At 40.9% G+C, this 27,675-nt stretch overlaps 2 protein-coding genes across 3 annotated transcripts in view; both read left to right on the top strand.

The window, feature by feature from the left end:
* Window positions 1-26,783, top strand: part of fam20cl (family with sequence similarity 20 member C, like) — a 36,182-nt gene extending 9,399 nt beyond the window's left edge. Inside the window, exons 8-11 of the mRNA XM_006803802.2 lie at window positions 57-166; window positions 25,160-25,241; window positions 25,344-25,403; window positions 25,889-26,783. Coding sequence (XP_006803865.2) covers window positions 57-166; window positions 25,160-25,241; window positions 25,344-25,403; window positions 25,889-26,162 — 526 coding nt within the window. The 3' untranslated portion in view covers window positions 26,163-26,783. The remainder of the gene's footprint in view (window positions 1-56; window positions 167-25,159; window positions 25,242-25,343; window positions 25,404-25,888) is intronic.
* dnhd1 (dynein heavy chain domain 1) lies at window positions 657-24,856 on the top strand. Of its 2 annotated transcripts, none has more exons than XM_006803800.2 (44): window positions 657-725; window positions 1,448-1,899; window positions 2,103-2,300; window positions 2,392-2,595; window positions 2,702-2,812; window positions 2,893-3,049; window positions 3,158-3,409; window positions 3,671-3,814; window positions 5,438-5,543; window positions 5,689-5,897; window positions 5,992-6,235; window positions 6,481-6,638; window positions 7,118-7,243; window positions 7,375-7,651; window positions 7,769-7,896; window positions 8,532-8,730; window positions 8,820-8,911; window positions 9,056-9,263; window positions 9,390-9,515; window positions 9,639-9,736; window positions 9,843-12,939; window positions 13,030-13,135; window positions 13,268-13,427; window positions 13,523-13,805; window positions 13,911-15,309; window positions 15,604-15,709; window positions 15,879-15,993; window positions 16,090-16,276; window positions 16,565-16,667; window positions 16,966-17,094; window positions 17,261-17,452; window positions 17,658-18,077; window positions 18,182-18,605; window positions 19,656-19,754; window positions 19,836-20,012; window positions 20,208-20,386; window positions 20,766-21,758; window positions 21,837-22,011; window positions 22,116-22,190; window positions 22,705-22,921; window positions 23,041-23,132; window positions 23,209-23,358; window positions 23,582-24,204; window positions 24,300-24,856. In XM_006803800.2, exons 2-44 carry the CDS (start codon window positions 1,529-1,531, stop codon window positions 24,726-24,728), a joined length of 13,338 nt encoding a protein of 4,445 aa, XP_006803863.2. In that variant the 5' UTR covers window positions 657-725; window positions 1,448-1,528; the 3' UTR covers window positions 24,729-24,856. The 2 variants fall into 2 exon arrangements, with proteins under 2 accessions (XP_006803863.2, XP_006803864.2); XM_006803801.3 differs by lacking the exon at window positions 657-725 and adding an exon at window positions 747-864.
* Window positions 26,784-27,675: the final 892 nt, after the last annotated feature.

The following is a 27,675-nucleotide window of genomic DNA, read 5'->3' as shown; positions in this document are numbered from 1 at the left end:
AATAAAAAGCTGGATGTTCCTGCTCTATTTTATCTTACAAAGACCGTGGTTTTCAGGTGGGAGACAGAACCCGAGTACTGCTCCACGGTGAAAAAGACACCGCCATACGACAAGGGCACACGACTGGTGGACTTCATAGACATGGTCATACTGGACTTCTTGATGAGTATGTTTTTGTCTGTCGCATTGTCCAGATTGGATTTTTAAAGGATGAATTTCTGTTACAGATGACCCAGCAAACAAGGGAACCTTCAGGGAATGTTCCCTAAAGGTTCCCTGAGCAGGCAATTTGACATCTAATAGGAGAGGAAAAAAAACTTCTTGCCATGTGGTGTAAAAGTGAAGTCATCAGTAATATTTAAAATACGCTATATTCCACCTGTGATTTTATTTTCCCAAGTATAATAAAAATATCTATTAGAGATTGGGGTTTAGGCCTATTTTCTGAGTATGAAAAGATGCTGTTTATAACATTGATTATAATACATTAAATATAACTTTTATAAGACACTTAATAAACGCTCTGCCACCTAAAAACATCCAAAAAAAAGTCATACATTGTTTCTTGCTGCTATTATTCCGAAAAGCAGCGAGGTTAAAGGTCACCACGAACAGTTTAAACTCGGCGTGCTTGACTTTCTCAATCAGACCCACCAACTCTGCAGACCAGCGTAAGCGTCTGGGCGTCACCGTGGCAACGAGCCTTCGTAGTAACAACTTCACAGGTAAGACTCGCCGAAGTATTTGTTAGTTCTTAGTTTAATATTTGGTTTATTAAAAGTAGTTTTTTGAGCTTCGGAGCTAACGCCCGCTGCTTTCTAGTTGTGTAAACGCTGAGCTTCACTGTTAGTCCGTTAAACTTGGGTAAGGACCACGTCTTTAGTTTACTAAAGTATCTGTTAACTTTTTATAACAAGTTTAGCAACTTGCTAGCTTATTTGAGGCTCGTCTCGTTATGCTTATTTAAAAGGATAAAATGTCATTTTCAACTGCACGATCTGACTAAGGCAGCGAAATATATACTGTATCCAAGAGTCTCTTTGTGTGTTGTTTATTTGTGTTGGATGTACTTGCACTAGACAGTGGTTTTATTCGATTTAAATTTGAGAGACTTCCTCAATTTTATCAGAAAGTCCGACTTTTTAAACGTATTGTAGTGTCGTCTCAGTCATCCCCCTGCTATTGTGTACAGCATTCTTTTTTATTTAAATCAATGAAAAGCTTTGAATGAACATCTGTGTGAATGTGGAACTGGTTTAACTAGAAAGAAGTATAAGTAGTAGTACTTCAAAGCTATTCACTACCTAAAATTGTGTTTGCTGCTACAATTTCATATGCAGTACATCTGTCTACAGTTTTAAAGCTTAGTTAAAAATGCAGGGTTTATATATTGTGCCAGTATAGTTTGTGATTCAGGCTAAATTTACCTATTTGTCCCCCTCCTCAGAAATTCCAGAGTAAGTCCTATTGCATGATTAACACCGGTTTGTGACACAAGAGCTGCTGATGGTGTTCCCTGGAGATCAGGATGTTTACTGCCGCCTCACAGGAAAGATCCCGTGATGGATCGTCTCAGAGCCGTGGTAAAGATGTTGCTAGGCCTGGTCACAAGGCGAAGAAAAAGACTCACTCTCCTAAAGTGACTTTACCACCTCTGTGCCCGGAGCCGTTTTGTATCTTATCAGCTTCTGCAGCCAAGCCCCTGTTCAGTTGTTCCTCTCTCCTCAAAAATGTCCACTCTGATGGACATTTGTCATTGGCAGACTTGCCTCATATTATTGCTAAAGTAGGACCTGGGATAGCCACAGGCGACACAAAATGGAAAGAAGGACCTCAATTAATGGCTTCAACACTAGGGACAGAAATCCCTGTTAGAATTACTCAGTCGACAACAGAGAGGTACATAATAATACTTACAGATAATTAGACTTTGGCTTTTGTGATACTTTTCAATACAGTATTTGTTGGGTGTAAGTGTCATTCCAGATAGCATTTATGTTAAAGATAGTTATAATTTATAGCATCAACAAATAAAATTGTTGTCACACTTCCTGTAAATGAGAGAAACTCCTAAATGAATTTCTTGTGTTTTATTTTTTCAGTATTCAGGAAAAAGGTGAATCAAAAACAGCCAAAGCTTGCAAGTATAAAAAGATAGCAACCTTGAAACATGGGAGGGCTACCAAACCAAGTATATCTCCCCTCACTGGCGCAGAAGTTGTTCAAATTTTGTTTCAGAAAAGAGACCTGGGAGAATATGAGATTTATTACCTCAAAACAGTAGATGGGGATGGTTACAGGTAAAGATGAGAAAGGATATTTAACACTTGAGTTGAGTTTCATGGTTTGGTAAATCTTCCCTTGTCAAACCACTGTCCTCTTTGTTTTTAGACCCTATGACCTGCAAGTTGTCCATTCCAGTGAAGCTGGTCCTGAGCACTATGTCTTCACCCCTAAAACTGTCCTGCATGTTACCCAGATGGGTATTGGTGGAACTGTCAGTCTGGCAGAGTGGTATAGGCAGTATGTGCTGTGGACAGATTTGCAGAAAATTGCATTTTTCAGGGACTTTAGACTGCAGAAAGCTTTTTTCTGGTAATAAATGTTAATTTTATACATTTTGCATAACTCAGTGTATAAACTATTTCCTTTTTTCTTTACATTTATTGTTTCCTTTGAATTGTATGTTTTTTTCCCCCAGGTGGCATCAAAACACACGCAAGAGAATTTTTCAGCGCCGGAGCAAGAATCTGGAGGACATGCTGCTCATAGCTGTACCTCAGTTCAGGAATGCCCTGCATCTATTAAAAGGGTGAGTTAAAGCCAGCCACAGTCTAAAGTTTTCAACTTTGAGACAGGTTCAGATTTTCAACAATAAAATATCTTTGACAGAGTAATTGAAGAACTAAAAGAGACACACTGGATGCCTCTGGATGTCTGTGAATGCCACACATTGATGGAATTCAAGAACATACTGATAAGCAAGAATCAAGAGTGTCTGCAGATATTGGAGAAGTTATCACAGTATCACACTCTCACCCTAAATATGGTACTACACCACAGTCAACTTTTATGGTTTCATCATAAGAGACAACAAAGCCTTTTTTTTTTTTTTTTTTAAATCAAATGATCTCTAAAGACAATTTTATATCCTCAGGTGAAAGAAGACAGCTATAAGAAACACCAGGAGCTGCAGCTACACTTAAAACTCGCTAACGATCCAAAGAGCTTCCACAAACCCATACATTTGCTCATGGCTCATCAGCGCAAGCTGAAGAAAGAGTTGGCCCAGTCTGAAAGCACCTTGAAGAAATTGGGAAATTTTGCAGCTCTTGTGCATCAGATGATTGTGCAGAGTCTCGTGACAGTCATACTAGAAGATGCTATTTCATTTCTCGATCTTTTAAAGGTTGAAAATGAACTCTTATTAACTGTTTGTGGTTGGAAAAAATGTTGATTTTAGCTGTACAAGTCTTTATTCTTCTCTTTCACCCAGTATTTGTATTGTTTACTGTTCTCAAACAATAACCAGAAGAATTACTGATATAAACCTACAATAACTGTGGAGCACCACTGCTGCATGAAGTAACAGATGATGTGTTAGATAAAGTAAAATGACAATGAAGTTATATTTAATGAAATTAACTTTATGTGTATTTTCATTCGTTAGAGGAAGGAACTGCCAAAGCGCTGTCTCTTCCACACCGAGCTGCGTTTCAGTGCTGATAATCGGCTGACGGTGGAGCCGCCAATACATCTGTTCAAAGAAGCAGTGAGCCAAGCACTTCTCACTGTAGGCGACTCTATTATTCAGGTAATTTACACGTTTCAGCAGATGCAAACACAGGAGCAGTTTCATTTCTGCAAGGCAATCATCATGTACAGAGGGGAAATAATTATTGGATGCTCTGCTGAATTTGTAAGTTTGGTCACTTCCAAAGAAATGAACAGTTTCTAATTTTTATGGATGTTTCATTTTAATGGAGAGAGACAGAATATCAACACAAAATCCAGACAAAAAACATTACAGAAAAGTTTTAAATTGATTTGCATGTCACTGAATAAAATAAACATTCGATCCTCAAGTAAAACGCAACTTAGTACTTGGTGAAGAGGAACAGAGATATAACACGTTTCTTCTACTTGGTCACCAGGAGGGCTTTTGGCCCATTCCTCTTTTCAGAAACTCTTTAAATCCTCTAGGTTTTTTGGCTGCTGCTTGGTAACTCGAATCTTCAGCTCCTCCAACAGATTTTCTACAAAATTGGGTCTGGAGACTGGCAAGACCCTCCATCATCTTAATGTACTTTTTGCTAGCCACTTCAGTGTTGCCTTGGTGGTATGTTTTTGAGTCATTGTTATGCTGAAATGACCCATCTTCAGTGTTCTGACTGCGGAAAAGAGGTTCTCAATCAAGATCTTACAGTACATAGTCCAATACGTTCTCTCCTCAATGTGGTGAAGTCATCTTGCCCCAAAGCAAGCAGCTCTTTGGCCTTGCCCATTGTGGTAGGGAAGGTGGATTTGTCATAACTAATGGACTGATTAGATTCGAGATGCAGACTCGGAGGAATTAAAGTGAGACAACAACAGAATGTGACAACAGAAGGATTTCCAGTTACTGATTCCTAAGCTCTGGTTCAGACAGGTATGCAGAATATTTCTCCACAGGAATTCTGTCTCTCGCAGTAACTCACTCTGAAATTACGCAGAGAAGAACAAGCAGGTGAGCCAACTTCTCTGTTTCCAGTCTAATGAGCAGGCGACAAATGAAGGCTGCTGATCAATACTGATCACACGATTACCAACATGGGAATTAATCAACTCAGTTCAAAACAGTTCTCAGGGGAGAATCTTGCCACTGAAACACAAGGTGTGGTTAGTCATTCACACACACAGACACACACATGCACTCACACACAGAGAAAGGAGAGATAGAAATTGCAGAGAGGAGCAAGACGAAATGAATGAGCCAGCACAAGAGGACTGGAGGACCATGACAGGAATGTAAGTGGTGTGCTTTGATTGATTGGTTGTAATCTTTGTGCCATGAGGGCTGCGTTTTAAGGCAGAAAATAGTTATTTAGCTCAATAACATACCGATTACTTTAACATTTATAGAATTTGTTTTTTTCTGGATTTTTTTTTTAGGTTGATATTCTGTCTCTCTCCATTAAAATAAAACTACCATAAAAATCACATACTGTTCATTTCTTTGTGAATAAGCAAACTTCAATGTCAGCAGGGGGTCAAATAATTGTTTCTCTCGCTCTATGTTCTGTGAATAAGCCTGATTTAAATTTGGCCTTTGAGACTGTCTGCTTGTGTTTACTTCACATCAAACAATTATGCATAGTATAATCACATCAGTGTTTTCTTTATGTTTAGTCAAGCAGCAGCCATGAGTTTGTCTCACATCAGCTTTCATTACTTGTAGAAATGTGATGACTGCGGGTTTTTCCTAGAGGTCAGCAAAGATGTGTTAATCTCTGCTCAGGATTTAGATGATGACTTCAGCTGTATTAACCCTTCTGTAAATACAGGTATGACCTTTTGTATTGGAGTGTTACGGCTCCTGTTTCCTTTATATGAGCTCCTTCTGATATAAACCCTCAGTATTGATGTGAAAGGGTGCCTGGGCCTGGTCTAAATGTATCACAGAATTTTTTTTCTTTTTTTCATTCCCAGTGGACAAAAACACTGATGGGAACACTAGTCAGTTTCTGAGAGACATGTCAGCTTGCTGGCAGACACCGCCTAAAGTTGCTTTTCCAGTGGTGCAAGGCAACATGGTGCATGGCTGCTACTCTCCTCTCTCCAAAAGCCAGCTAGAGTGGCACATCAGCATCAATGACATCACAAAAGAAGTTGAGAAGGAGCAGTCTAAGATCATGCAGGCAAGACTGTCACTTTCAAGTCCAGTAATAGCCGTATTAAATGCATTAATCAAACAATCAAATTTATACAGGTGTTTTGTTTTTCTCTGGACAGGAAGCCGAACTAGAGATCCAACAGCTGTATGAGAGCTACGCATGGATGGTGCAGATCCATTTGTTTATTTGTCAGTGGAGTCGAGCCTCTTTGGAATCCATGAGGGGTCGGCCTGCGTCAGTGTACGAGGAGAACATTAGGAAGGTGCGCAACTGGGCTGAAAGAATCAGTGTAGCTGACTCGTCATTTTCTTCCTCCAATCAGCTGTTCGTCATCCACTGCACCCACACAAAGGAAGCTCTAGGTATGTCTTTATCGAATAAAATTGAAACTGTATCTTGAGTATAGCTTGAAGATTCAAATACTTTCATATGCAAGGACCTTTCTTTGGTAAATTCAGCATAGCTTCAAGAAGGAGGAACTAATTGTTCAGTGACTTTTTAAAATCGTGAAGTGCTTTAATGTCCTGGCCCTCGGTAGATAAATTCATTACTTACGCTTTGTTCTTCATGATAAATGCCCTCCTCGTCTCTCCCTGTGTTTCTCCAGGGCAACGGCTGAGGTTCATCGAAGAAGAAGTGCAAGAGCAACTAGTTGAGCAGATAAGGAAGGAGTCAGAGAGCCTCATATCATATTTGGAGGGAGCTACTTCTGAACTCAAGACAGCACCTCAAGACTTGCGTGACTTCTCAAAATATGCTCTTAGGGTACAGAAACTTTTTAAAATTACTTATTTGCAAAAAAGTGTAGAATGTGATAAAATATAGGAGAAACAGATAGATAGTCTTGTAAGGGAGGAGAAAAAAAAGTCCTCGGTAAAGACTTTAGGCTACTTTTTTGTGATGTACCCAAAGAAGGAGGGTGGTCAGAACATTCACATCCTCTGGAGGCACCTCTTGTCTTGTCTCTTGACTTCAGCTAAATTATTTACATCAAAGACTGCTTTGTCAGGGTGAATGTGTTCTGAATTTAGATGCCTTTATCCAGGTGATGCTTACTGCATTAAGATGTACATGCTGTTGTTTGAAGGCCCAGTAGTGAAGAACCCTAGTCTCTATCTATCTATCTATCTATCTATCTATCTATCTATCTATCTATCTATCTATCTATCTGTTTGTATGTATGTATGTAGTTAAATTCTAATAAATCTAAGCAAAATTATAAATCAAAAAATTTCCTTTGACAGGTGAGGGAATTTGTGAAGGTCTTGCCTGACAAACAGAAACATTTGGAGTACATTCAGTCTCTTCAAAACACGATTTGCATGAACTATAGGAATATGACAGAGGCGGAGCTGACTGTGGAAGAAAAGGTCTGAAAGCAAATGCAAAGAAATGGCAAATACGCTATAAATAACCACAATATTAAGCGTATCATGGCTTTACATGGGATGTGAGTGCGCTCAGGTAACGCCTCGTGCTTCTGTTTGTGTTTTATATTTAGATGCTGAACTTGTGGAATTGCTTTATTCCCCTGTTGAAGGAAGCAGGCGACCTTGTTTGCCGCCATCATCCTTCAATGGCTAAAGCACTGGACATGATGTTCTCATTTCTGTTCTGTGACCTTAAAAATATCGTCTCTGACTCTACATCTGGACCCTTCCTTGATCCTGGCCAAAATGCCAAAGAGATGATGTCCAAACTGAACTACATGTGCATGCATGTAAACACTCTCAGTGCAAAGCTGGAACTGCTTAGTAGGAGCAGTCAAGAGATGGGAGGTGAGATGATGCTGTATTTTGAATATTTGAAGGGTTGAAAGGTTTGGTTTGGTGAAGATTAAACAAACAGGTGCTTACAAAAAGCATGTTTATTCTCTCTATTCTGCTTCCTATTAGAACATACAATAGATCTCACCGTATTGACCACAGATGTTCAGAAGGTCATAGCCCGCAAAGACTTGTGGGAACTGATAGCAGTCTATACTACATGGCTGGAAGAATGGAAGCCAATGGTTTTTAGTGAGGTAACATGAAATCAACCTTTTTCTCTGTTAAACATATTCAGAGTCAAGAACCGCCTCTCATGTTAATGAGATGACATATTTATTTCTTTGGACAAAAAAATTGCAATGGGGTATGGCAATCACAGGTTACCCCATGATACAGTCATGTAAGGCCACGGCTATGCTAAGTGTACATAATGGCTACAATCATTTTTGATGCTTCTGTACTGGTTAATCCACCAGTATGTGCAAGCCCATTAATCAAAATGATACTTTTACTGCTAAAATATAATTAATGTTATATGTCAATTTTTTAATCTGCTGTTTTACAAAAAAACTGTAAAAAATAGTAAATCAAATTATTATTTTTGATCAAGACGCCAAATTACGCTTATTTGCATTCCTGAACAGAAGAATTAGTGGTTGAATTTTATGCTTGATTAATTTCTTAATTAATTCCAGTGTGGTGCCACATTTCTAAAAGACATGTTTTTTCTGTTTTTATAATAGGTCATTAAATAAAGCATTGTACTTATATAAATTATATCTACGGTTATTTAAACTGTATAGATGTATAAATAATGGTTTGTTATTATAGCAAACCCTGAGGTATAAATATTGCCAACAGACAACTAACACATGCATTTTTCTGTCAGGTTGTGGTCTCTGAAGCCCAGGATAAAATTACAGAGTGGAAGGAGCAGGCTCAATCTTTAACAATCACCATACCTGCCAGTGATGCAGTGCTGCAGGAGATTTTGGGATCTCTGGAAAACACAAGCCATCAGCTTTTAGTCCTGGCCAAGCTACAGAGCCCCACACTGAAAGGAAAACACTGGAGAGCCATTTTAGAAGGTCAGAGAGTGTGCCTATGCTATAGCACTTCCATACTTCTGAAATCACAGTAAATGTAATAGAACTGAAATATATGTTCTCTTGTGCAGACCTGGGCCTAAAATATAAATCAGAGAAGAATGTGACTGTTGCTGATCTCATGTCTCAACAACTTGAAAGTCATCAGAATCTGATTGACAAGGTAGAACACGAGAGAGGTCTTAACTAGAGCAGCTTTGGCAGTTCTGCTAAAGGGAAATAACAGGCAAACAGTCTGCTGAAATAGTTGCTTTTGAAAACACGCAATACGAATCTGACATAAGACGCTGCGTTTTTATTTTGTCAGATATGCAGATGTGCACACAGGGAGTGTGACATGAAGCAAACTTTCCAAAAGCTTTGTCACAGATGGGAAGGCAAACTCTTTCAGTTGGATGCATTTGCTCCCCTTTGCGTGGAAACACGGTGCAAACACACTGGGAAGACCACAGAAGGTGCCCTTCTCAATGTGCTAACTGACAGGAAACACCCCAGTGATCCTAGATTTACTATAGGTGAGGCTCAAGTCACTGTAAGCATCATTTTTGAATTACCTTCTAGCTGCCCTGCTTGGAGGAAATGTGTATTTGGTATATTCAGCTTACATGTTGCTTACATTTGCTTTGTGTTTCCTCACACAGATCTGGGAGTACACTTTGCTGAGATTGAGACCAGTTTGATGATGCTGTCCACAATGTTAAAGTCCCCATACAGTGTTGAGTTCAGGCTGCCGCTGGAGGACTGGATTCAAACACTACAAGAACTTGGTAAAGTGGCAACTAATTTTATCTTTAAAAATTGAAAGACTAAGAGAGTAAAGAATTTATCTTAATGTCCATAAAAAGTTCAAACAGACTTGTAAGAATTCTTTTCCCTTCAAATATTTGTAGAGAAGCTGCTTGCTTTACTTGAAAGATATCAGCAAATGTGGGCCTTCTTAACCAACGTGCTTGGTGGGACATTTTTCCGTACTCAAAGAATGGACCTGGTAAGTTCCTGTGCCTTAAACCGGTCATGAATGACAGTTGATGACATCAGTGTGTTTGATTAATTATGTTTTTTTTTATCTTTTTTTTTTTTTTTTTTTTTTATAGCTGAAGCATTTTCAACCAGTTGATGAGACATTCGAGGAAATGATGGCCTCTCTATCAAACGAACCCCGTGTGTTGAACTTAGTTTCCACTGAAACAAATGAGAGATTTCGTGGTGATAGCCTTTGCCAGGTTCTTCTTAATGGTTTGTCTGCAATGGAAGTCATTTCAAAACAAATGTCAGATCTTCTTGATGACCTCTGTGAAGAGTGTCCCAGATTCTGGTTTTTGAGTGAAGGGGAAGTGATGCAGATACTCTCTTTGGACCCAACACCTTTTGAATTTCAACCCTTTGTTAAAAAAAGCTTTAAAGGGGTTCATTTGCTTGAAGTTGACTGTGAAATACAAAGAGATGGTGATTCTATATCTGAGTGCCAGAGGCAGATGAAGGTGCTGGGTATTTTTGGCAGCTTCCAAGAACACGTTGCCTTTCAGTCTCCTTTAGAACCAAATGAAGACGCTTTGAAGTGGTTTTGTAACTTTGAGAAAGAATTAAAGTTGACCATGGTACAGCTTCTGACACAGTGTGCTGCTGTGAGAAAACAGCTCGAACCATCCAGTCAAAATTTAGCAAGTGACACAAAAGCTAGAGACAACCAGCTCTCCAGTGCGGTAGCTGTGCTGGGCCTGCTTTCTGAATATCCTCTTGAGTGCCTTCTGGTGGTGGAGAAGGCAATGTGGTGCAGTGTTGTTCTACAAGCTTTCCAAGAATCGAGCTCAGTGAAGTTCAGCACCATAAAGGCACATGTCGCCGCAAAGCTGAAAGACCTTAGCCATTATATAAGAGACGGAGTCACAGGATCTAAAACTGGAACTCAAGTTTCCAAGTACATAATGATGTGTCTGCGAGCTTTACTGCAACTTACAATGAATCATGCAGAGCAACTACATCGACTGATGGATGTTCCGTGTGCGCGGGAGTCATCTTTTGAATGGCTGAGTTGTATGAAATATTATATTAACTCAGAGGAGAATAATGATCCAACATGTTTTGTGGATATTTTGGGCCATCAGCTCCAATACAGCTTTGAATACTCTGGCCCAGGAGAGTGGGAGATGGTGCATACCCCTTGCACAGACCGGGCAATACTAGGGATTGTCATTGCTCTGACAACCTACAGATGTTGTTCTGTGGGTGGCCCTTCCATGTCTGGAAAGAAAAATACTGTGATCCAGTTAGGAAAAGCGCTGGGGCGACAGGTTGTCCTAAAACAGTGTTATCCAAGCATGATGCCTCGTGTTATTCAGCGGATGTTGGTTGGGGCCCTTCAGGCAGGGGCATGGCTTGTGTTGAACTCTGTGGACTTGCTAACACACAGTGATCTGTCAATACTAGGACAGCATCTTGTTGACATACACCAGTCCTTCAACATGTTAAGAAGAAATAAAAAGGAGAGGCTAAATTGTGAGACAGAGATAAAAATTTCTGATGGGGTTGCGGGGTTCACAAATGCTGCTGAGTCAGAATGTCACATGACACTTGCAGGAAAACACATTTCTGCCAGCCTCAGCTATGGATGTGTTGCCATCTCATCAAAAGAAAATATATCTAGAGTTCCTGAAAGTCTGCGATTTGCTACAAGATCTGTTGCATTAACACGTCCAGATTACAGAATAATTGCAGAAGTAATGCTAACTTCCATTGGTTTTTCAGACGCCATGTCGTTAAGTCAACGTCTGGTGTCCCTCATTAGCCTGGCTCAAGAGTCCCATTGTCTACCTGATCTTTTCTCCGACAATGACAGCTGCTTTCTTGTTATCCTGCAAAAGATCATCTCAGCTTCTGAAAGACATTTGCAGCAGGTTGTAAGGAGACGAGAAAATTCAAAGGAGTCCAAAGATTCACTCGACACTGATCTTATGTCGTCACAAAATGAGCCTATCAAACCTTTTGAGGAGGACGGAAGGAAAACTGAAAAGCCTCCAAAGTCACACCGTTGTTATTTGATGGTTGTACACAGTTTAATGGAAGAGGAAGCAATTGTCAGAGCCATTCATTCTGTACTGCCGCCTGAGAAGAAAGCCACCTCACAGTTCTACATCCTTTTCAAAGACGCTTTTCCTATAGCATGCCAGTTTCCGCTTGTCCAACAATTTATTGAAGAAGCTGAAAAGAACCAACTTGAAGATGCACTTAGAGAAGAAATACAACAAAAACACTTCTGTTGTGACACAGACATCATTTGCAATGCTCTTACACTCTACCAGACCATGAAATTGTCTCAGGCAGTTTTGCTTATAGGGCCCCCCGGGAGCGGAAAAAGCACCTGTTACACTGCTCTGACTGGAGCACTGAATAGCCTGGCTGCTAAGACAGTGGAGTTGGTTTTTGACAAGGAAAATACGATTGATGCAGGCTCTCCACAGGCAGATCAAAAGATATCTCTTTCAAACTGGAGCTTTGTTGAAACTTTAGTCTTATTTCCTAACGCTATGTCCCATGATGAGATATTTGGCTGCTTCTGTGAAAAGAGAGGATGGATAGATGGAGCTCTGGCAAAGGTGCTGCGAGATGCAGGAAGGCGTGAGCATGCAGGCTTTAAACTCTGTAACAATGAGAAGAAAACTGATGAGACAGTAGTAGTGAAGTGGCTGGTGATGGATGGGGAGCCTGTGGGGCAGCCCGGCTGGTTAGATTACCTGACCACACTGTGCAGGTCTCAGGATGCCTTTCTGGGTCTGTCGTCAGGTGAGACATTGTTGTCTCAGTCGAAACTAAAGCTGCTTATGGAAGTCACTGACCTATGCAATGCAAGCCCCTCTGCAGTGACCCGCTGCAGCCTTGTTTATGTCACAGGAGATGATCTGTGGAAGTCTGTGTGGAAGAGTGAAATTGATGCTCTCTCCTTTAAATACAAACTAGATCAGAGAATTGTGAAAATGTGGAATCACTTGGCTGAAGATCTTTTCTCTAGCACCCTTCATTTGCTTGGGCAAAGGAGTTTAACCTCTGCAATCCACACTGAAAGAAAATCTTGCAAAGCCCCCACATACGGACTGCAAGAAGTCATGTCATTTGTCAGGATCCTGCATGCCCTCCTACAACATTTTGGAAAGGAAGTAGAAAAACCTGAGTCAGTGGCACATATCGACACAACAGGTAAAATAACTTGTAACAAATGTAAAACCCTGTAAGCATGGCATAATTATGTTACCCTTACAAAAATGTCATGTCTTTCCCCTCTACCAGATATGCCTCCAGCAGCCACAGGTGCCCAAAGTAAGCAGGAGCAGCTCAGCAGAAACATTTTTCTCCTGGCTTATATCTGGGGATTTGGTGGTCGCCTTCATTCTCGGTAAGATTTTTTTTTTATTAAACTTTTTTACTTGGTCACACATTATATATTTACACATATTGAATTCTACTACCGCCTGTCGATATTACTCTCTGTAACCAGTGTTCTTCATATATTTCTGTTTTTATTTAGCCACTGGCCACAGTTTGATTTATTAGCCCGCCAAGTGCTCCTAACTTGCAGATACAAAATTGTGGTCCCTGATGAAGTCAGTGTGTATGAACACTTCTTTAGTATCGACACTAAGATGTGCCCCAAGAATACGCTGTCGACAGACTCTGTCATCCCAATGGTTTGTACTTAACATTGTACCTATTATACTTAGAATACATACAGTATTTGTCGCTGCTTCTGAATATTTACAGGTGTCTCAAATGTTTGTCATAGTACAGGAAATACACATATCTCCTGAACCTCATGCTGGAGGCAAAGCAGCCAGTTTTGGTTTCTGGAGAGCCTGGCTCTGGAAAAACCACACTGTGCCAAACTGTGCTGACTTTTAACAAGCCGCACATTAACCTACCAGCCAGTCCACTTCTGAGCTCCAGAGACTTGCACACTATACTGAAAAGCATCAGATGCCAGAAGAACTGTAAAGAGACTACTGACTTCACGGCAAACCAGCCACGCTTGTTTTTGTTTGTTGATGATTTACATGAAGCCCCCTGTGGTGAGTAACACAATTTATAACAGAATTTATGTGATTCAGTTTGAACCAGATTTAGTGCAGTGTGAATCTTTATGTTGTCATTATGCCTGTCATTTTTGTTCATAGACATCTTTGGAACGTCTGCAATGGCTCTAGAGACACTAAGACAGAGTATTTCAAAAGGAGAGATTCTAACATTTGACACCTACAGCTCCAAGTTGTTACAGTCGGGAACTATCAGCTACCTGGCTGCATGCTGTATATCAGGATTGGATCATTCCCACAGCGGTGTTATATCCCCACGGCTCTCACGCCTGTTTTCTATCTTTGTGCTTGATGGAGTATCCCCAGACATTTTAATGTCTATCTATTCTCCCTGGCTAAAAATCTGGCTCAGTGAAATGCCACTTAATAGGCACATTGGTGAGGATATGTCATCTTCCATTGTCACTGCTACTAATGAGCTGTATCATGCAGTAAGTGACAGATTTCAGCCCTCTGTGCAGAGGCCTCATTTCATATTTTCCCATCGTGATCTTCAGAAGGTGTTTCAGGGGATGTACCTATGGAGGTCTGTAATCTCAAACAAGCAGAACAAGGAGGTTTCACAACCAGGCTTTCCTCCAGCATCGGTTCTCAACATAGTACAGGTGTGGATGCATGAGTGCATGCGTACTTTCAGTGACAGGTTGTGCTCAGAGGATGATAGAAAAACTGTTGTGTCACTCATAGCCAAGACAGCAGCAACACACTATGGAATGAAACTGGCTAATGAAATTGATGGGGACAGTCAGCCAGCACGTGAAAATACAGACCCTGTAGATCTGCCTAAAGATCTAAACCAGCAAAGCCAATTGCACAGCGCATTAACTAAGCCTGAAAACATCTTTCAGCAACCACAGATTCTTCAGTATTTGGAAGACACGATGGCACAACTTGCGTTTGGTCCTGATCTCTCTGAGGCCCTTAAGTCGATAAAACAGCAACAATATTTTAAATTTAGCCCTTCTTATCAGGAGCAAGACCTTGATACGCTAGTGCAAAAGCTGTGTGTACTCACGGACGGAAAAGAAGAAGGTGAAGGACCTGACTGCAGCATCACAACCAAATACATTTTACACAGACAGAGGGTGAGTCAGTTGTTACACATTATCAGGGCTTTGCTGCTACCTCGAGGTCATGGAGTGCTGATTGGCTCAGATAGGGGCACAGGCCGCAAAACCACTGTCCGTTTAGCTGCCCACCTTACAGGCTATGAGTTATTGGAGATACATGCTGGTAATCAAAATAATCTTCATGAAATCCTGAAAGAAGCTGGGAATAAGACTAGGTCGGATGGAATCAGTGTCATCATTCTGGTCCATGAGGACATCAGCCAGTCTGTCAGAGAAGAATTACTGGTACCGATGGCTCATGGTGCCTGTCCAGCACTCTTCACCGACGAAGAGCTGAGGGACCTTGTTTCCAGAATGACTGCAGCAAAATACTCACGAAGATATCTTATGGACAACTGGATGTTTGAGAAGTAAGAGGAAAAATAGCTGATCTAATGCTCATCATGTTAAGAGATAGATTAGCACCACATAACTCTCCCAAAACAGACCTAAATACATTTGGTATAGTCAGTGTCAATTCAAATGTACTTAAATACAGTATGTAAAGTGATGGTATATGTTTATGTAACATTCAGTTATACTGTAGATTTGGAAAAAACATTTATAAGAAGGGATATATTGGAAAAAAATATTTTGCAGTCAGTTTTAAAGCCAATGTGTGAAAACATTTAAACCAGATGTACTGTTTTTCTTTTTTAACAAAGGCGTTTGAGTCAAGTCCACAGAAATATCCACATATTCCTGCTAATGCCATACAGCATGTCAGAAAGCTCTGACATACCTTCCAAAAATGAAGCACAAAGCTGGGTTGTAAGTATTTTTATTGAAACCTATGCATTTATTTCATACCAAAAAAACAACTCAAATACTAAACTACTTTTGAAAGTCTGCAGTGTGGCCAAAAGAGCTAACAACTTTACAAATTGGCTCAGGGTTTATTTTTTAATTTAATTTAATTTGCACATTATTTGTTGTACAGGGACAAATGGCCAAGGCCCTCAGGCACAGCTGTTGTGTTGAGGTGTACCAGCCGTGGTCTCACCAGTCTTTGGTGGAAGTTGCTGTTCAGTGCCTCAAAACAAGCCCTTGTAAAAGTGAGACACAACATCAGGATTAATCTAAACCCCTTCTTTTTTGTTTTTCTCTCGACTGTAGCGAGACATTACCTTTGTCCTTTTCTTTTTATTAAGTGGTTCGAGAAAGCTCAGAGGCCAGCCTGTCTGTGGCTATGGCAGGGATCCATCGGTCTGCATTCCAGTATGCTTCTGTCCTTCTAAGAAATCAGCCTTTCAGTCCTCGGACTTATATGGAATTCATTGCCCACTTTGGTTACTTCTGCAGCCTCCTGCACAAGCAGTGCCAGGACAAAGCCAACAGGTTTCCCTCTTTTCCTTCCTTTATCTCCATTGTTTGTTATCCTGCTGCACATATAACAACACATTTGTGAAAATATTTCTGTGAGCACCTTTTTTCCTGTTAAAGCCAAATTATAGTTGGTACAAAAAGCACAAATTTATAGCACAACTGTACCACAGACTACATCCTCTACAAAATGTCACACAGCTCACAGTAACCAAAACCAGCAGGCTAACATCCTATTATGTTTTAAACAGAAATGACCATGTTTGTCCACAATAATATTTATATATATATATATATATTTAGAATTGCTGCTGCTGTGTCTCGTTTGGATGCAGTGAACAACATATCCATGCAGCGTAAAGAGCACTTAATAAGTGTGCAGAAGATGGTTTCTGAAACAGACCAGGTAAAGTGGAGAACTTTAGCATGTACTGTTTTAGCTGTTGGTCTGCCTGTCTACTACACAAGATTATTCACATTGAAAAGTTATTTAAAAGATATGTGTGTTCATCACACTTCAGATGCTTATGTAGAACATACTACACATCAGGGAAAAATGTCGTTTTAAAGAACACGTTATGCTAAAGTAGCCTCAGCTAATATTTCAGTTTAAATAAGCAGCATTCGGTTTATAGCACGTCTGCAGCAAAAAATGATTTGTTTAACTACATACACGCCACGCCTCTCTCCTCTCTGTCCTGCAGCGTGAGAAAGAGCTCCTTCAAGCTGTAGAAGATCATAAGAAACTGTTTGAGGAAGCCTGTGAGAAGTGCGCTGCAGAGGAAAACCAACTGTGTTACCTGAAAGAGCAGATTAATCAGGCTCAAAAACAGGTCAATAAGTAGCTCTAAATCCTTGAAATAACTGAAAGCATTTCTTCGCCCATTATAAAATACGTTTTTATTCATTTGAGGTAGTTTGACAGAAAAAAATGGGAACATTTAATAGTATTGTTACACAAAAATGAGCTTTAAGTTCACATGTAATTTTTTTCCCCAGATAAAACCTGCATTCTTGTCAGGCCTTCAGATTCTTAAGTGTTTGGATCCATCGGATGTGGAGGAGGTGCGCCACTACAGAGACCCACCTGTGGGAGTTGTGCAAGTCATGGATGCTATTTGTTTGCTGTTTAGTCATCCACCGGGCTGGGAAAGTGCTAAACAACTTCTTTCCCAAGCAGACTTTTTCCAGGTGGGAAAAAAATGTCTTGCTGCAAATTTGTTACAGATTTCATTGATTGCAGTGGTCAGTAAATTAAATAGCGTGTCATAAGTGGGTAAAGATAAATCTGAAGTTGTGCCATCATTTATCAGTTTGTGTAGTTATGTTCCAGTTTCTTTGTCAATGTAGCTTTGAGGCTTTAATCTTAGTGTCTTACCAACGTCTCCTTGTGCAGGAACTGGAATATTTTGACCGCTACAACCTGACGAATGAACAGCTGCAAAAGCTTGGGCAGATAGTTCACAGTCCCCAGTTTGTTCCTGAGGCTGTGCGAGAGGTCAGTAAGGCCTGCGAATCCCTCTGTCGATGGGTCCAGGCTGTGTATGAGTACTGCTGTGTTCAGCAGCGAGTGTTCCTAAAGCAGCAGTTGGAGGTTCAGGCTGCAGAGACGAGAAGTCGGTTGAATCGAGCCGAGCAGCGCAAGCAGGAGGTATACAGCTCACTGGAGGCCACTGAGCTTAATCTGCAGTGTGTTCAAAATGACCTAATGGAACAACTGATGCTGCTACACGAAGCTGAAAATGCAGAGCAAGAAGCTTCTGCATGTGCTGGGCAGAGTGAGACGTATGGCAAAGTTTGGAGGGCTGTTGCTCAGGTAATTCGCAAACATTGTGCATCACTTTTAACATATCACATTTAACATACTTATTTTTGTATGTTTCTTTATTGTAAATGATTTTTTCTCCGTTTTCTGCCCAGGACACAGAGGTACGTAATCAAAACCTGCCAGGAGACGCCCTCCTCTTGGCTGCGACCGTCTCGTATTTAGGCCCTTTTGGACCTGATACACGCACAGAACTGCTGCGCAAGTGGCAGACTCTGTGCCAGACAGGAAGCATCGACATAAACCCCAACGACCCCAGAACCTCTCTGTTTACACAGTTAGACACTGTACCTGGTTCCTTATCTCTTGGTTTTCCCATCCCTGTAACTGAGAGATTGCAGTTGCCTTTGGGTCAGGCATTAGGGATGAATGAGTGGCAAACTGAAGACACTCTCTCTGCCAGGCTGGTGGTTAAGCTGTTGCTGTGTGGATACAGAAGTACCTACATCCAGCATTGGCCTCTACTAGTAGACAGCCAGCAACATCTGGAGATGAATTTTCCAAATAGTCTCATCCCAGGTATGTGCCTACATTTTCAAAATGATTAATTGCACATGTAGCATTTACTTGGACCAGCTACAACATGAAACCATTAAAACCAACTATTATTTTGTAGGTTCCCCTTTGTCAGTTAAAACAGGACTGATTCATGTAGGCATGAACACCACAAAACCTCTGAAGTTGTGCTGTGCTATTATCCGTTAGCTTCTTTGCAGAAGACCATTAGATTGTGTAACGTGTGAGATATGACCTCCATGAATTGCACTTGCTGTTCTAACAAATCCCACAGATGTTTGATCAGATTGCATGAGTCAAGACCTTGAACAGTTTTGGGACATTCATCAAAGTTGAAGTTGTTGAAGTGTAGCATTTTGTATGTGTACGCTGAAAGAGGCAATAGGAAAGACTGTCGCCATGAAAGGGTGTACATGGTGTAAACAGTGTTTATGTAGGTAGAATGTGCAAAAGTAGTATCTGCATGAATGCAATCTCAGCTCTTCCAGCACTGCACAGAGAAGGCAGAGACTCTACTGGCCTGATATCTTCTTTTAGTTCAATATGCTGCCATCTCATCCCCAGATGGTAAATGGTATTCATCAGACCAGCCCTTCTGCTCTTGTTCTATTGTTTAGTTCCAACAATCATGTGTCTAGTGTAGATGCTTGTCTACAAGGATCAACATGGATACATTGATATGAAATAGCAAACAGGAAGTTGTGTGTAGAGTGAACATCCCACAAGACTTTTCTGGAGACTTTTATCTAGCCATCACAGTTTATTTGTTACAATGTAACACGTGCATGTTTTTATACTTATGACACATCAGTTTTAAGAATCGACTGTTTACTTTCTGCCTAATATGCACCCTTCATAGGTGACACAAGATAAGCAAAGTTACTCACTTCACCTGTTAGTGGTTTGATTGCTGTGGCTGATTGTTTTATCCACTGCATGCTTGTTACCCTTTTTATTTCTATACAAAGACTGTTTTTATGATTTTTAAATCACACAACTCCATGTAAGACTGAATTGTATTGGACCAGTGTATGATAAATATCTACTCAACAGGAAAGAACACAAAACTTGAGGAAGAAATAGATTTTGGGATGGTCATTTGTGGAGATGACGTGGAACTGGTGCACAAGCTGGACCAGGCTGCTGAGAGAGGTGACATAAGAAAAATACGAGTAAAGGTTGATAGTCTGTTTTTTTCACCATAATAATCATTTTTAATCTTTTGTTTTGTAGGTTTGAGAGTACTGGTTACTCATGTGGAGCGTGCAATCCCCAATCCTCAATTCCTGGCCAAGTTGTCACGTCCTGCTGGATGTTACTTTCCAGGATTAAATCAACCTATTCAGATGGTCCATCCTGAGTTTTGCCTCTTCCTCAACACATGTCTGCCGACTAGACTACTTAACAGTGGTTAGTTTGATTAGTGGCGACAATTTAACTTTACACCAGATTTCATTCCTGATTTTATCTGTAGAGCAAGTAAAATAAATGACATTTGTCTTGGTTAACACCAAATGTTAATGTAGAAACTAGGTAAACTAAATCCTCTCCTGGAAATTCTCTGGAAAACATTTAGTTAGTAGTTGTCTTGTTCTTGTTCTGTAGGGATCCATCCATCTATCTTGGCTCAGGTACGTGTGGTTGACCTTTCTCTGAGCTCAGAAGACATCCCGGAGCTGATGCTGACACAGCTGCCGCAGCCTGAGTGTAAAGAGCTGCTGATTCAACACTTTCAATTCCAGAATTACAAACAGGAGCTGCGGGAGAAACTGGCCACAGAGGAGGTGACTAGACCAGCCTTTTGCATCATACGGATGTCAAGTGACTTACGTTGTGTTAAACAAAACAGCACTAAATGTAAAGTAGTTTAAAACCCAATCCATCATGGTCATATAAGGAGCTTGCTTATGCTGTAGTTCTTCTGAAAATTGTGCATTTTATATCATGTCATGTTCATGTTATATGCTGAACACATTCATGCAGAATACTTAGTCCTGACTTTTATTGTCCATTTTATCAATGGTATTGTACTTTGTACCAGTTGTGTCCTAAATTTTTTAGGGTTGGTTGTATGTTTTTTCAGTCAAACTGCAGTGTCAGCTTTAAGTCTTACCTAAAAGTTTTATGTTAAATTTTAATAGTTATTTCTGATTCTCATCTTAGGACGCTCTAATGGGTTACATCCTGCAGTCTAACACTGTCCTGCTGCAAGACCCGGATTTTCTTCCCCGTGTAAAAGTTTGTCAAGAAGTGACGAAGAAGCTACAGGATAAGATGAAGCAGCTGAGGGAGCAGCTGGAGCACCATGAGTCCCTGCTGGCAGTGCCTCGCCACTTCGTGAGGCTGGGTGCCGCTCTCTACCAGACCCTGCAGGCTGTGTCCAGTCTTTCCCCTGCCTATTATTTCTCCCTACATGGCTTCATCACTGTGATGCAAGAAGCTTTCACTGGGAAGGACAGGATAATAGGGAAAGTTCCAGGGAGCATAATACAAGAGTTGATAAACACGATGGTAGTCAAAGTGCTGGTACAATACAGGCCTTGTCTTTTCAAGACCCATGCTGCTGTTCTGAAGCTGCTTGTGTCTTTGGCCTTGCTCCAGCACAATCAGCTGTGCTCTGAGGGTGAGAGGTTGGCCTTCCTCATAGGCCTTGGAGACACACAGCATCCTGGGACTGATTCATCATCCTCCATCGCTGATCTTCCCAGCTGGATTTCCCCACTTATCCACTCAGAGCTACTTCACTTGGAAAAGATTCCTTCATTCAGAGGCCTAATTGCCTCACTCTGTGCTTCCCCGAAGCAATGGCAGGAGTACCTTCACTTTCCTTCCACTACAGTGTTAGGGCCCGTTCCCTGTCGTTCTCACCGCCATCTCTCTTTGCTGCAGCGGGCTCTCCTCTGGAAGACCATGATCCCCGACTGCCTGGAGGGACTAGCAGATGCCATAAATGCCTGTCAACTCTGCCTGCCTCAAAAGAAAACAGAGACTGAAGCCCCTCTCATTGGGAACCCAGAGGCATTCTCACTATATTTGGTCAAACATAAGGAGCCCATCATTCTTACATTGCCCAATCCAAATAGAGATATGCAGATAAGCATTGAGCCTCTTTGTTTAATAAACCAGTTGGCCAAATGTGTACCAGGAAAAAAAGAGGTGACAGCACAGTTTTTTCTGCCATTATAGAGTTACTCCTGTAATACAGTGCTTGATGCATTTCTTCCTATGCTTTAGGTTCAGGTGAAAGTCCTTTCCTTTTGGGCTCTCTGTGACAGAAATCTCTTCCTTTCAATGCTGGACAAAGCTGCTAATGACGGCCACTGGTTGGTGTTTAACAACAGTCATCTGTTAGAACAACTGGATGATGTCGTAGTGGCTAAACTCAGTCATTTAATCTCCTCAGTCAAAGGTAGGGGGTAAATCAAAATCAGTTTAAATTTATTTATAGAACTTGTCCAGTCTTTATGTTTGTGGATTCTTCTGCCTACTTATGTGCCTCATCCTATTATACAGAGAAGCCTTGTCTGATTCACCCCAGCTTCCGATTGTGGTTTATAACTGAAGAAAACACATCACACCTCATACCAGGTAGATCTATTATGTTGCTGCTTTTTCAAATATTCATTTCCATCTGTTCTATTTTACTCTAAATGTGACCCTAATTTATGAAATGAAGATCTTGTTGTACTGAAGCATACTTCTGTATAACTGTCATCTTGATAGTGAACAACTGTTAAAAGTAGCATCACTGTTGGTCCATTCATCTTGAAGATTCAAATGTAACTCTGTACTTTAGTACACTTCCAACCTTTTACAGTGTAAGGAGAGCTATTTTTCACAGGTATATGTGAAAGATTCCTAAAGTGAAGCTTTTGCATAGACCATGTTATGGTTTGTTTTTAGTGACAGAGTGTTTTATGTAGGTCAGCAGTGACCAAAGGTGCACTTATACATTTTGTTTCTCCTATGCTCCTGTGAGTAATATTGGCTGGCGTGCTGGAAATGTGTGTTATAAATGTGCTTTCAGAAAAACAACTACTCCAGTTTTGCTCTTGTTGTAATAATCATAATGATTGAAATGACTGTCTTTATTTTTAAACAGCGTCAGTGCGAATGTGTGCTCTGCATCTGGTCTGTGACTCTTCCTGGGATGTGAAGGAGGAGCTGAGCTGTTCTTTGCGACAAGTGGCATCCATCAGTCAGCCACAGTCGGGTGTCATGGCTGACAACAAGTCACTCCTCCGCTGCGCTATCTTTCACTCTGTCTTGGTGCAGCGACAGACCTACAAGTATTTAGGCCAGGGAAGAATCTATCACTGGTAAGGAAGTAAATATGCATTGTATAAATTGTTTATGATGGAGAGGTAGAGGTGTTGTATGATGTTTAAAGATTTATAATCTAAATAAATGAATACATTTTTTTCTTGCTTTTTTGAAGGAGTCAGGAGGACCTTCATGCTTTAGTGGATGCATATATTCATGTTGCCCATCTGTGCCATTACAAGACTAAGGTTTTGCAATATTTAGCAGGTGAAGCAATATGAAAATATAAAACACCCTAATTCAGTTACTGCTCGATTAATTAACTTTTGCTTTCCATTCGTAGTCAGTCTAGTGTATGGTGGCCATGTGACAGACTCTGCAGATTTGGAGGTGTTGGAGGACATTGCCAAGACCTGCTTCAATACAGCTTCACGTCACTTGAACAGCGGACCGCACATCCTTTCGAAACTTGTCAGAAGTTCTGGTCACTCTGGTAACTGAACAGTTTTCTACCAATTTAACTAACATTCACTGTTGACGAGAAATGGTTAATTTTTTTCTTTAAAGCTCTCAGAGCACTGGTGCATCAATACTGCACCAAAATGAGACTGAATTCCGGACTTAGAGCTGGTGTGTGTGTGTTTTTTGTGTGTGTGAGAATGCTTTTCTGTTGGCTGCTCTGTGTAAAATAGATTTGGGATGTTTTATGCCCTCAGATTTGTCCGGACAGCTGCAGGTTGTGGAGCAGGGTCTCTGGGAATCAGCAAACATCAGCGAGCCCGTGGTGCTGGGCTTTAATGCCGACATAACGACTGAGATAATCAAGATCAACAGCTACAACATGACCATGTTACTGCGGACCTCGCAAACTCCCCTTCGATCAGTAAGGCGTTTTAGCAGCAAAGAAAAGCAGCTTGCTACGCTGCCAGCGTTCAGTGATGCCAGAGTCAGACTGGAGGGTCTGAAGCGCTACCTCACAAGCAAGAATGAAAGTGCAGTAAGAAATGCAGGAGCTCTTCCTCGCGGGCCTGTGCGTGACTTCCTCCAGGCTGAGTGGGATGATCTCATTGACTCGGTGTCCTTGCTCCTCTCACAGCTGCAGCAGCCTGTTCAGTATTCGCTGACCTTCGCTTCCCTCCTCAAGCTCACTGACTTGTCTGGCTTGGAGAGGAGGGCAGAGTTGGTCAGTGCATATCTGTGGCACCATGATGCTTCAGATCCACCTGGTGCTTATCGACTATCTGCTTTTAAAAACGCCAGAGGCCTGCTGGTGGCAGTGATGAGAGAGGCTGCTCAAGTAAATCGTAAATATATCACTGATATAATTCTACAGTTCCAGGTAAAGCATTCAAATAAAATTATAGTAAACACTTATTTCCTTACCACTAAACATGTTAGTAAGGATAATAAGCTCTGATGTTCTTGTCCACACAGGTTCTGTCTTACAGCACACACCCCGTCTCACTTCCTGTGGATGCTGTGTATTTGTGTGGCCTGGAACTTAAAGGGGCATCATGGGATACACAACTGCAAGTCCTACAGGACACTGTCTCTCCTCAGTCTTGCTCAGTACCACTTCTTTGTGTTAAAGCTCAAGTCAGGAGCACGAACAGTTCCCATGATACAGCCCCCTGTAAAAGTTCATATTTAATGGATAACAGGAATGTTCACTGTGCAGCCGTCGTTCCCTTAACTACCCCTCAGGTACCAATCTACCACTGCCCACTCTATCTGGACGAAGGGTTGGAGAGTGGAAGTTCAGGACTGGCTGATGTTAACATTATCACAAAAGTCCCCCTTCATACCAAGCTAGATCCTCTTCTGTGTAGTTTGAGAAGGGTGAGACTAGTGAGTAGACTCTGACTGTACTCAGCTGCCTTATCTGCTGTGATTGTTAAATGAACTGATGCAAAGACTGTAGTTTACAGTATGTCATGAGGACTGATGCTCCTGGGATTTTATGTGAACCTTCAAATAAATTTATAAATCCACTTTCATGTCTCTTTATTCTTGTTCTGAAAAAAAGAAAGAATTTAACAAACTTCTATAAAGTGATTATTTCAGCTCCACACTGTCTTCTCTTCTTTTGGATGACATTCCCTAAAATAGTTGAAAGTACTTTTCTGAATAAAATGTGACTCAATCTGTAGGTGGCAGACGCACAAAAGTACACACAGTAGCCGTAAGCATAAAGATGTTTATGCCAGAATATTTATATTTATGCAGCACGTAAAATGTTTCAGGTTTGGTTACCGATTACTAAGCAAATCCTTTCTTTTACTTTCTCTCTTTAGGTAACATGGACAGGCACCACTATGAAACATTTGAGAAATTTGGCAATAATACTTTTCTGCTACACCTTGACAACGGGAGGGCGTGAGTATTTCTGTTCTGTATGTGTTGCTCATATACTGGGCAGAGGTGCTGGTCAGACTGTAACTTTGACATAGCTGACTCTGGATCTGTCCTCTTTTGCAGATTTGGGCGTCACTCCAAAGATGAGCCTTCGATCTTAACTCCCTTAAAACAGTGCTGCAGGTACAAACCAGACCATCACATACATGCAGTGAATTACTTACACATCAGGTAAATATTCAGTTCAGTTTTATCTATATAGCACCAAATCATGCCAGCATTCACCTCATGGTGCTTTATATTGCAAAGATAAAGACTCTACAGTAATAGATTTACAATCAAAACGACCCCTTATGAGCAAGCATTGGCAACAGTGGGGAGGAAAAACTCCCTTTTAACAGGAAGAAACCTCCAGCAGAACCAGGCTCAGGGATGGGCAGCCAGCTCGTGTGGATGGTTGGGGTTGAATGGAGGGAGACAGAAGTTCCTTGGCTTAGTTCAGAAAGTGTGAGAGAACAATCACATTGCACCTTAACCATCAGATGCTGTTCCTCTTTCTCTTTCTTCATCCTATTCTCTTACCCAGTCATTTGGCAATTTTGAAGCATCCCAAAGTAACTTCCGTTTTCCATTTATCTTCTTTTTTAAAATCGTTGCTGTCTCTCCAGAATCCGTCGCTCCACTTGGCTACGCCTGGGTCTCCTTACTTTGCCTCAGTATCGATTAAGCGATGTTATGAGAGCGTCACTTTCTCGTGATCCCCTTCACAAGGTGGCCCCACTTCTGGCAGAGCCCCACCTTACGGCTTTAGATCGACGTTTGAAAACTGTCCTAGGAACTGTAAGTCGCTGTCAAAAGGAGCAGAAAAGAAATGACAACGGTGAAGACGTCTTCTATGAGGACACGGCCTCTCTGAAAGACGTGGCCACTCCCTCTGGTTAGAGCAGTCTCACTTACCTGTCACATTATATCTGTTTATTTTCATACTTCTGCAACATGATGCAGGAGTTCAGAGTTATAAAATATCATTTATAGGAGCTATATAATTTTAAAACTCACTTTGATTAGTAACTGTCAGACACATGATGATAAACCATTAACACAATGTAATGCAGTAGTATTGTCATAAATAGGATAACATTTTTCGGGGGCTAGCTAGTCAGTTCCCTGCAATATTATGTGTCCTTCTGCTCTGTGGGCCTGCCTGGTACTGGCTCTTTTTGTATGTGTGTTTTCAACACTTTTGGTACAAAGCACCTAATGAAAAGACTTTCGTGTATTTGGTTTAGTGCAGCTATAGCATTAAGTACACCAAACAGTGACTCTGAGTGAATCTGAGCTTTAATTCAAGGTTTCGTCTACATTTAATGTTTTTTCTGTTTTTCTGGTTCTTAACTTGAAGGATCCTTGGTTTGTGTTAATAAAATGATTGCTAATAATTCCACTTGAAACTGTTTCAGCTTTATATAAAGAACTCACATGCACTGGCTGAAGATTCAGTGATGATTTAGTTTAGTTTTTTGAAAGGGAACTAACACGTTTCCTGGAATTCAGCAGACAAAGTCAAAACAGAAGAACTTAAAGAAAGTTCAGCTTATCAGATTGCATCCAAATGCAGACAAAATACACAAGAGAAGAATGTAAAGGTCATTTCATGAAGTAAAAAATCACATGGGGCTGTGAAGAGGGGAGCGACCGGAAAACATAGCAGACGTAAACAGCAAACAGAAACCAGGACAGAATAATTGGAAAGAAGAGAAGAAACTTAAAACAAAGTCTAAAGTGGAATACTTTTTTCTCTCTCAAGATTCAAGATTCTTTATTTGTCATGTGCATGGTTATACACGTATAACACGCAGTGAAATGTGACCTGATACGCTCCTCGACTGTGCAAAGAAAAAAAAGAGAGACAGACAGAACTTTATATACAATGAATGAGTATATACAGTACAAGGAGGACATTATATGCAGCAAGTGGGTGAGTTATGTACATTATATAAATGGAAATAAAATAAGATAAAACAATCCGGAAATTTACAGCTTGTGTACATTGCGTGAGGAGGGTGTTAAAGTGTCTTGTGCTATAGCGATAATGAGTCCTGTCTCAGGCACTTAAGGATGATGGGGGTGATTCAACACACGAATGGCCTGAGGATAAAAACTCCTCTTGAGCCTCTCTGTTCTTGTTCGGATGGTGTGGAACCTTCTGCCTGATTTCAGAAGCTGGAACAGTTCGTTGCTGCTCACTCTCTTCTACTCTTCTACTTCCACACATAAATGTCCCCATAACACGAAAAATGTTTGCATTAAAACTTTGACTTCATTTTGTGAGCTAACTATATTTAAGTAATTTGTACCTTTTTAACACGGACGTTTGTTTCTCGTCAGTCAAACAAACTGTGGCAGGATTTTCCCTCAGGTGTGAGGATACGTCACGGATGGTTAGGCAGCTGGC

The sequence above is a fragment of the Neolamprologus brichardi genome, chromosome 6 (genome assembly GCF_056152115.1).
Source record: "Neolamprologus brichardi isolate AB-2024 chromosome 6, ASM5615211v1, whole genome shotgun sequence".
In the NCBI taxonomy this organism is placed as follows: domain Eukaryota; kingdom Metazoa; phylum Chordata; class Actinopteri; order Cichliformes; family Cichlidae; genus Neolamprologus; species Neolamprologus brichardi.
The sequence above is the reverse complement of the archived record's forward strand: the minus strand, read 5'-3'. Positions and strand labels throughout refer to the sequence as shown.